Consider the following 16,004-nt stretch of genomic DNA (forward strand, 5'->3'; position numbering starts at 1 on the left):
TGGCAACCACTGATCCTTTCACTGTCTTTATAGTTTTGTCTTTTTTAGAATGACACGTAGTAGGACTCAAACAGTATGTAGCCTTTTCAGATCAGCTTCTTTTAAATAAGAAAAAAAATTTAACCTCTAAATTCTGTCTAGAAAAAATATATTTGAGAAGATGGCCCCCTCGAACTCAACATGCAGCTTCCTTCAAGGATCTGGGAGACAGGAAGGTGACTCGTGCCCTGAAAGCAGCCCTAGGGCTTAGCAGGTGGACATGTTGTAACTGCATTAGCCTTCACACCTTCCTTCTCATATTTTTAGCTGTATTGGGCCGAGTCCATAGTGTAGAGTTATAAATAGGGCTGGGTGGAGACACATGGGTAGGCTAATAACTAGGTGCCTCTTCAAACCTGTGTCCTGAAGTGTTTATTCCATGTTTATTCATTCATTGGAGAGGCTAAGTCCTGTGTGTGGGGAAAAGCAGAAAAGGAAACAAGTTGGCTGGCTCTGGTACACCTCATTTAGCAGAACAAAACCAGACCTTAAATGTCAGTTTGGCCTGGCCAGTGTGGCTCAGTGGTTGAGCACTGATCCATGAACCAGGAGATTTTTGTTCGATTCTTGGTCAGGGCACATGCCAGGGTTTTGGGCTCGATCCCCAGTAGGGTGTGTGCGGAAGGCAGTGATCAGTGATTCTCTCTCATCATTGAGGTTTCTATCTCTCTCTTTCCTTTCCTCTCCCTGAAATAAATAAAAATGTATTTAAAAAAAATTAAAAAAATATCAGTTTGGTGATTCCTGGTTGTTAGTTAATCTCTTCAACCACTCCCTCCCCTAGTAGCTTATCAAAATACTAGGGTCCGGTGCATGAAATTTGTGCACTGGAGCGGCGTCCCTCAGCTCAGCCTTTCCCCTCTCACAGTCTGGGAGCCCTCAGGGGATGTCCTCTGCAGGAGGCGACCAGCTGACTGGGGGAAGGTGCCACCCCCATCACTCCGCTGCTGCTGCCACTGCCGGCCGCTGTGGTGTTTTCATCAACATGGACTCCAGTCCCTTTACCACGAAAAAATGACAACTTTCTTTAGGCATTTTCAAGATGTCTCTTTCATAGGATATGCATTTCTTTCTTTTTTATTTTTATCCTCACCTGAGGATATATTTCCATTGATTTTTAGAGAGTGTGGAAGAGAGAGGGAGAGACAGAAAGAAACATCAATGTGAGAGGGGCACTTCGATTTGTTGCCTCCTGCATGAGCCCTGACCTGGGCCCCAGCCAGGGAGGAGCCTGTAACCTAGGTACATGCCCTTGATCAGAATCGAACCCGGACCCTGCGGTCCTCAAACCGGCTAGGGCAGGATATGATATTCCTTAGCCCCTCCAGCAGTGGACCTTTGTTTTTTCCTCCAGGAGTGAAGTGGAAAAACCCTAGATCAGGCGTCCTCAAACTACGGCCCGCGGGCCACATGTGGGTGTTTTTGCCGTTTTTTTTTTTTTTTTACTTCAAAATAAGATATGTGCAGTGTGCATAGGAATTTGTTCATAGTTTTTTTTAAACTATAGTCTGGCCCTCCAGCGGTCTGAGGGACAGTGAACTGGCCTCCTGTTTAAAAAGTTTGAGGACCCCTGCCTAGATCACCTTATTGGATTATTATTACTCAAGTTACCAAGAACACTGCGAGTGGCATACCGGGAGCTTAGCCAATGAGCAGTCAGAAAAGGTATTTCCTCTGCAGCTCACATGCAGAGGCAGGACTGCTAGTGTGCTGCGGCTGGGGCAGCCCCAGACCCCCCTGTCTATGTCTGCTCTGGCAGCCCCCCCCCCGTCTCTCTCTCCGACTCTGCTCCGGGTTTCACCTGCTCGCGCAGCCTCCTCCTGATGGGTTGTGACTGTTACAGTGTCCCGGCTAATTTGCATATTACCTCTTTATATATAGAATATCTTCTAGTCAGGAGCACTTTCTGGCAGGTACCTTTCTTTCCACCTCGATACACACCCAGTGACGAGGTGTCTCTTACAGGTTTGGGCTCTGGGTGAGTGCCCAGCTGGCCTTTGCCGACCTAACTTGGTCATCCAGCCCTTACCTCTGTGGAACCTGACAAAGTCGGCTTTTCCGTCTCTTGCAGTCCCTGAGGAAATCCCCCTGGGCCTGCCCCAGTCAGGGGAGAAGCCCTCCGGTCCGCACTGTTTTCCTCTGTGCAGCTGTGGGGATGTACATAGAAGGTGCACTAAAAAGCTCTGCTAACCACTTTCCGTTCTGCCTCCTATCCGGGAGCCCTCACCTGGGAGGTAAAGGGTGGAGAATGAGTAGGAGACGAAGACCTAAGGATATTGAAAGAGAGGACTTGGGGTTGGACCCTCCGTTGGAACAGCATCGTGAACACCCAGCAGACTGGTCACCTGGTCACCTGGGCAGAGGTTGGCAGCCATTTTCAGTGAAGGGCAAAGGATTAGGCTTCCTGGGCCATGCCATTGTAGCATGAGAGCTGCCATATGTACTTGGTAAAGGAATGGGCATGGCTGTTCTCCACTAAGATTTTATTTTGTTGACACATGTCCATTCTTACTTTGCTGGCCACACAGAAACAGGTAGTGAGCTGCATTTGGCCTGTGGGTGGCTGACCTGGTCTGGGATAATCCAGGAAACCTGAAGTTTTATGGTATCTGTGCTTCCTGTGTATTCTCTATAGAGACCCTTCTTGTGCTCACTTAGTAAAGCTGAGTGGAAAAACAACTTTGGAAATGCTAAGTGAATCCAAGGAGTGGGAGTTTTGCAGACATTCGGGCAGTGGAGTTTTCGAGAAACATCTGCCTGGGAGGCCAGCTGAGATAGCAGCAGCAATAAGCAAAGAGAGAAACATGATGGCTGCACATCAGAAGGTCTGCCTTTCATTTAATGCTAATACCTTGGAGGTTCTGAGTTTGGTTTTAACAAGGGAAGCCAATCTTAATCTCTGCACATGTTGTTTGATAAAATATATCATTTATATTTCAGAGCTCTTTCATTTCAGATATTTTGTTGAACTTTAAAACACACACACACACACATTTTAGTACTTTTAGTATGTGAATGCCATGTTCACTTTGTTTCTGAAATGGATGGAGCATTAGCTGATAAGTAGCTATTGTTAATTATTTATTTCATGTTTAATTAATTTATTTTTGCATATTTAATCATCTACCATAATTCTTATCAACAGGATCCTTACTACGGATTTAATGACCTTAACTACAGATGGATCTCCTTGGATAACTGGACCTATAGCAAGGAATTTCAGATCCCCTTTGACATTAGGTATGTATGTGTGTATATCTATATCCATACACTGAGTGGCCAGATTATTATGATCTCTGAACGCATAATAACCTGGCCACTCAGTGTATATATTAGAGGCACGGTGCATGAATTCGTGCATGGGTGGGGTCTGGCCAGCCTGGCAGGGAGAGGGGACATAGGTGGTTGGCCTGCCTGCCTGCTGGTCGAACTCCTGGTCGAGGGAGGAAGGGAGAGGGAGAGAGAGATAGAAATATCATTGATCAGCTGCCTCCTGCACACCTCCTACTCTCTGGCAGGTATTTATTTATTTATATATTTTTAATTGATTTCAAAGAAGAAGGGAGAGGGAGAGAGAGAGATAGAAAAACGTCAATAATGAGAGAGAATCATTGATTGGCTGCCTCATGCCCTGCCCTGCTCTCCCTCCCCACCGTCCCCCGCCCCTCCTCCCCCCTCCAGGATAGAGCCCACAATTCAGGCATGTGCCCTCATCAGGAATCAAACTGTGACCTCCTGGTTCATAGGTGGGTGCTCACTGAGCTACACTGGCCGGGCCAGTCATTCCCTTTTAAAAAAATTTAAATTCTTTATTGTTGAAAGTATTACATAAATCTCCTTTTCCCCCCACTGACCACTCCCTGGCCGCCCCACCTGCCCTCACCCCCTACTATCTGTGTCCATGGGTTATGGTCATATGCATGCATACAAGTTCTTTGGTTGATCTCTTACCCCCCCTCCCTCCCCACCCCCTCACCTTCCCTCATAAAATTGAGATAAATAGGAGCGCTACATACCTTTAACAAAGATAAATAAGCACAAATAAGATCATGATTTTTCCAACCCACTAATTTCAGTTCAGGGTCCCTCTCGAGGCAGCTCAGGGCGCAAGCGGGACCCACCCTGGCTGGGACGCCCTTCCATCTCAGGGCAGTCACACTGGGACAGTCTAGAGCACACCCGTTCACCTTTGGGAGGTGGGAGGAAACCAGAGTCCCCGGAGAAAACCCACACAGCCGTGGGGAAGACATGCACACTGCACAGATGGTGGCCTCGGACGGAATTGATTCCCGTCCCCATCCCCCCCACCCCCAATGTTATAATGAAATGACATAGAACAAAACAGCAGTATTCAAGGACCTGCTGTACTTTGTTTCTTTTAATTGTCCAATTAGATTTTATTGTGTGGATATACCACAGTTTATTTATTCTATTCTTCTTTAAGTTCTTGTTTCCTTCTTAAAGTCTTTCCTTATAACATAAACTCTAAAAGGACCGTAGTCTGTCCAACAAGACCATACTACAAAGTAGAAGACACAAAGTTTTCTCTTTGTTTTCAGGCTTGAATGCCAACCAGATCGCAATCTTCTTAAATTTAGAGACTGCTTGAGTTTCCTGTGAGGCTTAGCAGAATGCTGATCACATGATATTCACTCATAGATACCCGTTAGTTGGTTAATGTGTTCTCTTAGATAGTGTCAGTGAATTTAATAGTTTGTGGAAACGTTTTGTGTCTATTATTTAATTTGGTTTTTAAAAGAACTTTGTAAAGCTTTCTAGAAAAAAAGTGAATTTGGAAATTGGAAGTTGTTCTCATGGTTTTATGGTGATTGGAATATTATGAAGGAAGATAAGCATCGCTCAATGTAAAAATGTATTAAACGAATACTTCTGAAAATTTCAGTGGAAACTGATTATTAAGGATGTATATTTTCTGTGAAATAATTCCATTAGTTCTTAACTAATAAAAAAGGACTTATCTAAGTTAATGTTTTATACATCCTGTTTTAACAATCTTTTCTTTCTTTTCCAGCCAATGGCAAAAAGTAATTTTGATTTTTGAGGGCGTTGATACAGTTTCAAAGGTCCTGCTCAATAATGTTCTTATTGGGAAAACAAACAACATGTTCAGAAAATATGTAAGTACAAAATAACATTAGGCAAAAACCCCCACTTATATGTGTTTGTTCATTGTTGTTGTTAGTAGAGAAAGGTAAGTGTATATTTGCCCATGCAGGCTGGTACAAGCTTTTTGACTCACTGAATAAGTTACTTTATTTCTCAGTTGACACATTTGTAGAATGATGAAAACACTGCAAACCCTATGGAGTTATTGTGAGGACTTAGTAAGCTCACCATATAAAATGATTGGCACAGTGCTTGACACATGGGAAGTATTCAAAAAAGCTGTTCCCTTCTCCATTACTCGGTGATCCAGAGTTTCATGGGAAGTGACAATTGACACACCATTTTAAAAGAAAATGTTCTTTCCTTTCTGGAATAATGGCACTATGAGATCATATTTTGATCTCTCTTCCCTTTCAAGGGTAGTCTTTCTAAAACAAAAATAAGTTATGACTTAGAAATGCACGCTATTTATAGCAAAGAGTCAGGTTGTCATGAAGCGTCTAGGAAATCCTTGACAGTTCAAGGCCATATGCAAATAGCCAGAGCAGACATTACAGAGCTAAATATATTTTCTACGTGCCCTGTTCACTAGGACTATCATCTGACAATAAAAACAGAAGAAGAAACCTAGAAATCCACATTTGGGCAGGAGAATGTACTCAGTTATAGCTAAAAGTCGGCCACTTAGATATACTATTTTGGAAAAGTGCTTTCTCCTTCAAAAAGGCTCACTCTAGCCCTAACCGGTTTGGCTCAGTGGATAGAGCTTCGGCCTGCGGACTGAAGGGTCCCAGGTTCGATTCCGGTCAAGGGGATGTACCTTGGTTGCGGGCACATCCCCAGTAGGGGGTGTGCAGGAGGCAACTGATCGATGTTTCTCTCTCATTGAAGTTTCTAACTCTCTATCCCTCTCCCTTCCTCTCTGTAAAAAAATCAATAAAAATATATTTTAAAAAAAGGCTCACTCTAAAGATTTCAGTTGTTATATGCATCTCTTCTTCCATCTTATATATTCCTGTATCTAAAATGTTACCCACGAGACTGATTCCACATTTGTTCTTTCCTTTTAATTCAGAATTTTGATGTTACCCATGTGGTCAAAGCCCTAAACTCCCTTGAGCTGCGTTTCCAGTCACCAGTGCTGTATGCGGCCCAGCAGAGCAGGGCTCACATTGGCTACGAGGTGCCCCCAGACTGCCCTCCCAGTGTGCAGAACGGAGAATGCCATGTCAACTTTATTCGAAAGGTAATGGTCTTGCAAATGGATGGGAGACTTAATCTTAACCTTTCTTGCCCCCTTTGTGGGATTTGAAAAACTAAAAAAAAAAAATAAAAGAACCGAAAGAGTATATGAATTTTTGTGGAGAATTTTTGTCTTTGTCAGTTTTTTTTCCTTGACGCATGCTTCAGAACTTACGTGACATCATAAAAAGAAGTCAAATAGGTGACTGGTAATGTACCTTCACAAATTATTTTTCAACACTTAGATTTATCAAACTCTTCACCAGACTGTAAGGTTCATATTTATTAGTGATTCTTGTTACTAGGGAGCCTTCTGAAAATATTAATATATTTGTTGACATGTTCTTGTATTTTACTGGTAGGTTCTAATAAAATATAAAAAAAAATAACAAAAGTCATACGAGGATTTTTCTCTGAGTCTGATGTCAGTCTAGATGACTTGGATTGATTCTAGTTTATGGTTGGATTAGTATTCTATGTGATATTTAGCTTTTTATTTTAAAAATTATTTTAATTGTGGTAAAATACATATAACATAAAATTTACCATCTTAACAATTTTTAAGTGTACAAAGCATATTCACACTGTTTTGAAATCAATCTCCAGAACATGTTTCATGATGCAAAACTGAAACTCTATACTCATTCAAAAATAACTCATTTCCCCCTTTTCCCAGCCCCTGACTCCCACCATTCTTTGTGTTTCTGTGAGTTTGACTCCTCTAGGTATCTCATATAAGTGGAATCATACAGTATTTGTTTTATGACTGCCTTATTTCACTTACCATAATGTTCTCAAGGTTCATCCATGTTGTAGCATATGTCAGAATTTCCTTCCTTTTTAAAGCTTGATAATATTCCATTGTATGTATGGACCACAATTTGTTTATTCAGTTGTCTGTAAATGGACATTGCTTCCACCTTTGGGTATTTTGAATAATGTTGCTATGTGCGGATATACAAATATCTCTTTTGAGACCCTGCTTTCAATTTTTTTTAATCTATACCGAGAAGTGGGATTACTGCATTCCAGGAGAATTCTACTTTAAATGTTTTGACGACGTGGCATTTAATTTGAACGACAAATGTAATCACTCGTTTCAGTGTGAAGATACTAAGTGTATTTTTTTCAGCGGCTCGTTGACCAGAACCTTCGTTAATAAATTCTGATTGGTTACGTTAAGCACCTTTCTGTAGGCTGGATAACGTACCGTTCAATCACATTTCCTTAAGATAAGCACGAAGGCCATAATTATACCCCCATCTCTTTGACTCAGCCTCCCCAGATTTGTGTCGATAGCCATGAGTTCACATGGCTGTAACTGGACAGTGTGTGCCCGAGCAGTCAGGCATCCCATGGAACACTTGTGTACTTACACTTCTGCTTAAACATCAGCGTTTGTTTTTTGCCTTTGGCTTCAAATGGCACAGCAGTTTTAATACTGGAGGTTGCTCTTTCCCCTCTCCTTTTCCATCTTTCACCTTCTCTCAAAATGAGGACTTCCTGGATCCCAACGTGAAAAGGTTACATGCTCTACCTATATCTATGTAGTAGTTTCCCTCTACCCGCTGGTCACTTTGTGGCATTTAAACCACGCTTTCAAGTTAACTAGATAGAACAAAATCCTTCATCACTGATACCAGGAATCAGACCCAGGTTTCTGCTCTCATAGTGTGTGGAACTAAACTTGGGGCAAACTTGCCAGCAAATGAGTTGCATCTTGGTGTTTCTGGCTAGGTTGATCTGATCCAGTGGGAAGAGACCTGAATTGGAGACCAGGTCAGGAATTTTGGATCTGAATTCTGGCTTTACAAACCCAGAGGGATCTTAGGCAAGTCCATCATTTGTGTATGGAGCTAATCCCTTCCCTTCCTTCCTGATTGTTCTGAAGATACACTGAAATATTAATGTAGATGCACTTTCCATACTCTAAGGTGCTATGTAGCTCTTCCAATTGTGATATTATTTATTTTGGAGACTTATTTCTGTAATTACAGACCTGTAAGTGTGTAACTGACAAAATGCCTCAGCTTAGTTTATACACTGAGTAGCCAGATTATTATGATCTCTGAACGCATAATAATCTGGCCACTTAGTGTATATCCTATATAATAAAAGGCTAATATGCAAATTGTCCCCTCGACCAGGAGTTCGACCAGCAGGCAGGCCGGCCAACCGTCCATGTCTCCTCCCCCTGGCCAGGCTGGCCGGACCCCACCCATGCACGAATTCATGCATCGGGCCTCATATATATATATATACTGAGTGGCCAGATTATTATGCATTCAGAGATCATAATAATCTGGCCACTCAGTGTATAAAGTTAATGGGACAGAGGTGGGGGTGGATATAATGAGGATATGTTACTCTCCATCTATTCTTTGACCCCTCTGCTTTCTCTGCACCAACACAAGTCCCTTCTTATCTCTGCTCCCTTCTCTGGCCAGCTTGGATGGTGGAACCTATCATCTCACCTGCCCTCTTGGGAATATTCCACACCATCCTTCTTGCTTTCCATCTACATCTCTGGCCATTCCTGCTAAGTCTCTTTATCTAGACCAGCTTTCTCCTCCTAAAAGTCGTACTCTTCAGTTTTCTCTTTGTTCTAGACACTTTTTTCCTTTTACTTTGTACCCTCTCTAGTCTATTTCATTTAATTTATCTTCATTTCTTCAATAACCAATTGAATTTCCAGTGACTTATTTAAAAAAATATATATATATTTATTGATTTCAGAGAAGAAGGGAGAGGGAGAGAGAGAGAAACATCAATAATGAGAGAGAATCATTGATTGGCTCCCTCCTGCATGCCTCACATGGGGATCGAGCCTGCAACCCAGGCATGTGCCCTGACCGGGAATCTAACCATAGGTCGATGCTCAACCACTGAGCCACGCCGGCCGGGCTCCAGTGACTCTTAATATTGTATTTTCAGTCTGGACCTCTCTTTAATTCCAGACCCGATATTCAGCTGTCTATTTGGCATCTTCACTTGGCTGATTCATACGGACCCAAGGCTCAGTGTGCCCAACACTGCCCTGCAGATCTAAGCCCTTCTCCCACGGCGCCCTGTCTTGCTGAATGGAATACCATACAGGACAGCTGCTCAGGCCAGAAACCTAGGAGTTATTTTTGATACCTCCCTCTCATTTTCCCCCTCTTCCAGTCCACGACTAAGTCCTTTTGATGATTTGAATGTTACTTAAAACTCTTCAGTGGCTCTCGATCTGCCCACGCTCCATTTCTACTGCCATGCTTGAGTTCAGTGTGTCATCATTTCTTGCATGAAATATTGCCCAGTCCCCTGACTTGTATCCCTACAACCTCTTTTGCCTTCCTCCAGTTAATTTCCCACACATCAGCCAGAATGTTCCTTTCAGACAAAAATTATAGCACTTTCCTTCTTGAAACTCTTCAGCTGTTTTCTAGCCCTGGGCAGGTGGCTCAGTTGGTTGGAGTGTCACCTGCACACCAAAAGTTTGCAGCGGAGGCGTTTATGAGAGGAGCCAATCAACATTTCTCTCTCACATTGATGTTTCTCTCTCTCTCTAAACACATCCTCGGGTGATGATTAAAAACAACAACAACTCTTCAACAACAGAAAACCTCTTCAACCTTTTCTCAGTGCCTTTAGGCTGAAGTCTAGAGCTCTTTAGCTCTGTCTGCCCACAACCACTTTTCCAGTCTTCTCCCATCCCTCCCATTGTTCTCTCTTCATTTCCTGGAAGGTACCACACTCTCTTGCACATGCTGTTACTTTTGAAGGGGATGTTTCACTTCCCTCTCCTCTCAGCACACTGGACAAGTGGGACCCACCCTTCAAGTCTCCATATAAAAGTCACTATTATTCAGGAAATCTTGTCTTGACATCTCCTCCTCCCACTTGTTCCCTGTCTGTTTCCTTTGTATTTGTGATCATTTATTCAGTGCCTGAGTTTCCTGCTGTACTGTGAACACTATAAGCACAAGGACTGTGTCTGATTTGTACATTGATGTACTCCCAGCCTAACACGTAGAAAGCATTTCACAAATATTTTTTGAATAAGTGATAACTTTTATTTGGAGAGGTTGTATGAATATAAGTGATTTGTAGCCCTTAGTGGGGAAAATAGTCTGCTATAGAAGCTGTTGAATATTTTTGCCCTCCTCTTTCTCCCTATTCCTAATAAAAAATTACACATCTGAATTTACAAACTCTCCAATAAGTATCCCCGAGATGGGTTTCATTCTGAACATGAGAATCTGATATTTATGTGGTGAATTTAAACAGATAGGAATGCTATGAAGTGGTTTTAATTCTTTGTTTTTCCCTGTCATGGAAACAAATTGATTTCTGTCCCTGATAAATTCAGCGCTTAGCAAATAATACTGAAATGAGAACAGTTTGGCCAAATCCTCAGGCCGTGTTCAGAAAGATCTTAGTACTTCCTCTGGGCCTTGTTCCTTTTTAAAAGCCGAACTCAGTGTCTCACACATTGTAATTAACTGTCTTTTGAAAATAAATTTTTCTTTCAAAATTAGAAATAGAAATTAGTACTAGTTCACTTCTGGTGGGAATGCAGATTGGTGCAACCACTATGGAAAACAGTATGGAGTTTCCTCAAAAAAATTAAAAATAGAACTTCTGTTTAACTTAGTGATTCTATTTCTGGTAATATACCCTAAAAACCCCACAACACTATTCAGAAAGAATCTATGCATCCCTATGTTCATAGCAGCATTACTTACAATAGCTAAAATTTGAAAACAGCCCAAGTGCCCATCAGTAGATGAACAGATAAAAAAACTGTGGGACATTTACACTATGGAATACTATGCAACTGTAAAAAAGAGGGACCTCTTACCCTTTGGGACAGCCTGGATGGACCTGGAAAATATTATGCTAAGTGAAATAAGCCAATCTGAGAAAGACAAATACCACATGATCTTACCTGTTTGTGGAATCTAATGAACAAAATGAAGACCTGAAGCAAGGAACTAACATACCTCAATGTGGGATTTGGGGGACAAGAAGAGATAAACCAAAGGCCTTATATACTTATATGCTCGGCACATGGACATGGGCAACAGGGTAGTGGAGACCTGGAGGGGCAGGGAGGAGGGGGTGAAGGGAGGGAAAATGGGAGATATCTGTAATACCATCAATAACAACAATAATAAAAAGAAATAGTAATTAGTAAAAAGAAGTATAAATTAGAAAAATAATGCTAGAAAAGGGATTTATTTTAAGGGAACCATCTCCTGCTTTTGAATTTGAACTTTTGTAGATTAAAATGGAAATTGAAATATGTCTGAAGGGAGAGACACTCGCCAGGCTGGATAAGAATGGCCACCTGTGCCAATGAACTGATTGTTTTTGGGCTGTGAGTTCAGAAACAAGAATTTCTGAATTCATACTAGTGGAAAATAGGGGTTGGCAAGTCTAGCTAGAGTTTCTTAAACCTATTTATAAATATTGTTATCTTCCAATGTATTTCCTCATTCTTTATAGTTATTCCAATTAATTACAATATTCTCTGTAGTTATCTATTTCTGTGTAACCAATAATGCCAAAAGTTATCAGCTTAAAGTAACATTTATTGTCACAGTTTCTGTCAGGAATGTGTGGCTTAGCTGAGTGTCTGTGGCCCAAGGGGTTACAGCTGAGCTGGGGACCAGGGCTGCAGACATCTCAAGGCTGACTAGGCCTGATGTGTTTGTGCCTAAGCTCCCTCGTGTAGTTACTGACAGGCCTCAGATTCACTTCCAAGCTCACTCCTATGGGCCTCTCTACAGGGCTGCCTCACAACATGGCAGCTGGCTCCCCCCTCGGCCAAGAGAGAGTGGGAGAGAGCACCCCAAACAAAAGGGGCCGTCTCTTATAACCTGCTTTTGGAAGTTCTCACCTCTGCTGTATTCTGCTAGTTAGAAGTGATTTGCTAGGTTTAATCCATACTCAAGGGGAAGGGATTCCACAAAGTCATGAATGCCAGGAAGTGATCATTGTGGGCCATTTTAGATCCTGTGTATAGGACACACACACTCACACACACACACACACACACACACACACACACACACCCACACACCCACACCCACACACGGACTTAATTCTGTGCTCATCTCCCCAAATTTGTCTATTGAGGACATAACCCTCAGTGACTCAAAATGTAATCCTATCTGGTCTTTAAAGAGGCGACTGAGAAGTGAAGTGAGACCATTAGGGTAGGTCCTAATCCAATATGAATGAGGTCCTTACAAGAAGAGGAAATGTGGAGGCAGAGAGACACACTAGGGATGTGTTCATGTGCATGGAAAAAAAGACTGTGTGAGGGCACAGTGAGAGGACACTGTTTGCGAGCCAGGAGAGAGGCTCCAGAAGAAACCGTCCCTGCCAACACCTAGATCTTGGAGTTCCCAGCTTCTGGAGCTATAAGAAAATAAATGTCTGTTGTTTAAGCCATCCAATCTATGCTATTTTGCTATGGCAGCTTTAGCAAACATTTTTACTTTTATAATATTTTTTTTATCTTTTTTACTTATTTTAAAAGGAAAGTTTTTTTAAAAACAATGTTTAAGTTTCATGGTAATCAGAATTTATCTCCTTTCCCCCCTGTGAAATTACAGGAGCAGTGTTCCTTTAGTTGGGACTGGGGCCCTGCCTTTCCGACCCAGGGCATCTGGAAAGATGTCAGAATTAAAGCCTATAATATCTGTCACCTGAACTACTTCATGTTTTCCCCTAAATACGGTAAGCTAAGAGATGTGACTTCTTGCTTTACTTTTCTGAGCTGCTTTTGTGTTGCAAGAATTGGGTTTGCAATTTGAATGTATAGATTTACTTTTCAGAGACTTATTTTTAAAAATCTTGTGATACATTCTATTTTAAAAAGTGAAAAATGTGTACAAACTGGGATTTGTCATAAACATTTACACTACAAAGCCGGCAGGCAGGCAGGTGGATACCTTTTAACATATTTTGAAAAGAAAGGAAGATAGAAGGAACGAAAGTGCGATTAGCTCTAGTTTTCCTGAGCTAAGTGTTCTTTCCTGAAAGAAGTGGGCCTGCTGGTTTGTGCTCCTTCCCGCCTCCTCTGTGGGCACTTTCAGAACGCCACTGTGCCGAGGTCTTGGTTTGCTGAAAGTGTCAGTCTGACTTCCTGTCACTGCACAGCTTCTCCTCTGAAGACCATGACACACCAGCCTTGTTAAGAGTTAAAAATAAACTGGAAGGCAAGTACGTTTTGTAAGGCACAGTGTACTACTTATTCCATTGAAGGAGCTATTCACAAGAAAGAAGCATTGAATAAAAGCTCAGAAATCTCACAGATGTCAGGGAGTCAATTAGGAGCTGGTCAAATATATGTTGACTGCTTTGCCCAGCACCGTGTGTGTTTGGCATAGGAAGGAAAGAATCTCATTCTCGCATGTGGATTGGGCAGAGAGGGGAGATACACGCGATTACCAAACCAAACAGATTGTGTAATGGTCTTCTGGGATGGGAGCGCCCAGGGTTCAGAAAATCAAGGATCAGTGAGGATTTGAGAAGGGGGGGAAATCAGGGTGAGTGAAGGTGGATCTTCAATGGTAGCTGACGATGCTTGATGCTCAGTTAGTTCTGTGCAGACCTAACGGGATGACATCAGTAAGCAAGAATGTGGTGTGTGGGTACAGGAGTCCTGCTATTTTTAGGTCTGGCAACTCTAGGTTGCTATTCAATCGAACCTGCTGTTCAGTGGAACCAAATATGTGTTTTCTAAAGGCAGAAATAGTTGATATTTGAGGAGGTCATTTGGTGGTGCTGGTATTTTTTAATGTTAAAAAGGTATTAAAAGATCTCATTTAACGTGCACCTGTAAATGTGGCTGTTTTAGCTCTCTAGTGGTTCTCAAACTATTCTTCAGAGGTGTAACCTGAACTGAGTCAGGCTACTTAATTCAAATAATAGTTCATTCTTCCCCATCCCTACCCACAGTTTTTCTCAGTTTACAGGGTGAGGCAAAGGAGGTTTACAGTTGTGAGTACTCAAAACAGTTATTCTTGTATTATTATTTATTAATTATTGTATTATTTTCCATACTAACAACTGTAAACCACTTTTGTCCCACCCTGTGTATAATAAGGTCTAGTTTAAGAAGGGGTCTGATTGTGCAGAAAGGTATTTATTTAATAGTTTTGAAGCTTAATCAGTGTTTGAGGTGGTTAGGAAAAAGGACTGAGCTCCAGAGACCCTGATACCTGAAAAAATTTGAATAACATTACTTTAGTTTAATTAACATTTTAAAATATGAAGCTAAACATTTCTTCTTGAATATGAGTCATTAGAGTTCAGTTTATTAGTCACTAGTGACTCAGTGAATTTTAGTAGAATTAAATCAATTAATTTAAATGATGCTTAAAATTTAATTAAAGTCATATAATCAGTTTCCCATAGCAACTATATTTTTAATGTTTTATGACTGCAGTTTATTTTGTACTTAATATAGAGAAAAATATGGTTCCTGTTCAAAAGATGTGCCCTGTGCATATTAAGTAGTGATTCTTATATTTCTGATTAATTTTATAGATTTTAATTTAAAAAATTGAAGTATAAATTTATGAAAGCATTAGGAGGGGAACTTCCCTAGGAATTTTTCCGATTTTTTATTCATCACTGAAATCAATAGAAATTTTTTAATTAAAAAAAAATCTTTATTGTTGAAAGTATTACATAGGTCCTCCCCCCCCCCCCATTAACCTCTTCCAGCCTGCTCCCCCGCCCCTGCCCACCCGCCCAGGCCCTCACCACCCCATTGTCTGTGTCCATGGGTTATGCATATATGCATACAAGTTCATTGGTTGATCTCTTCCCACCCACCCTCCCCTACCATCCCTCTAAGGTTCAACAGTCTGTACATGCTTCTCAATAGAAATGTTTTAAAGTTGAAAACTAATAAAGAGATAAGGTAATATATGCTGGATACTTTTATGTATTTATTTGACACATACTTTGAAGCAGGCATTGTGAGAGTTACTAAAAATAAACAAAAATTAGTTCATAATAAAAACAGATACATTTAATTTTTATTTAAAAATATATTAATTTTTAAAATTTAGTGTGAAATGAGGTTGGTCAAACTAATGCACACAGTAGCAATCTCTGGGTATTAATATTATAGATAGTTTGTAATTTTATTCTGCTCAGTTGTGTTTTCTAAATTTCTATATTGAGTTTATATTGTTTCTATAGTAAGGGAAAAGTAGCTAAAACAAATCTATCTAGTAATTCCAGTCATCTCAATCTGAAGGGCTAAACTAATTTGACTCTGTGATATTTTATGCTTTCTCCCTGGTGAGGCTAGAAAGAGATAACATTTTTGCTTTTCCAAATGTTCTATTTAAATTTAAAATTAGTGAATTTACCCCTGATGATCAAATGGCCAACCATAATTTCCCAATATAATTGTGTATAGTATGACAGGAAAACAATGTTAGACTTTTAAAAAATTAACTTGAAATTCCTGTGAATTAATTTTCCTTATATGTGTGTGTACCTTTTCTGCATTCTTAGTCCTTATAAGTCATTACTGAACTTTAGCATTTTTCAAGAGCCTGTGGTCATTTGTTTGATTTTGTCTT

General features: G+C 40.9%; 1 protein-coding gene across 2 annotated transcripts in view; it reads left to right on the forward strand.

Moving 5' to 3' along the window:
* MANBA (mannosidase beta) overlaps positions 1-16,004 on the forward strand; it is a 100,497-nt gene that overhangs the window by 10,951 nt on the left and 73,542 nt on the right. For both annotated transcript variants that reach the window (XM_054726989.1, XM_054726985.1), the window contains exons 2-5: positions 3,185-3,279; positions 5,072-5,177; positions 6,242-6,412; positions 13,014-13,137. In XM_054726989.1, the coding sequence (XP_054582964.1) occupies positions 3,185-3,279; positions 5,072-5,177; positions 6,242-6,412; positions 13,014-13,137 (496 nt within the window). The remainder of the gene's footprint in view (positions 1-3,184; positions 3,280-5,071; positions 5,178-6,241; positions 6,413-13,013; positions 13,138-16,004) is intronic.

The sequence above is a fragment of the Eptesicus fuscus genome, chromosome 2 (genome assembly GCF_027574615.1).
Source record: "Eptesicus fuscus isolate TK198812 chromosome 2, DD_ASM_mEF_20220401, whole genome shotgun sequence".
NCBI classification, from domain to species: Eukaryota; Metazoa; Chordata; class Mammalia; order Chiroptera; family Vespertilionidae; genus Eptesicus; species Eptesicus fuscus.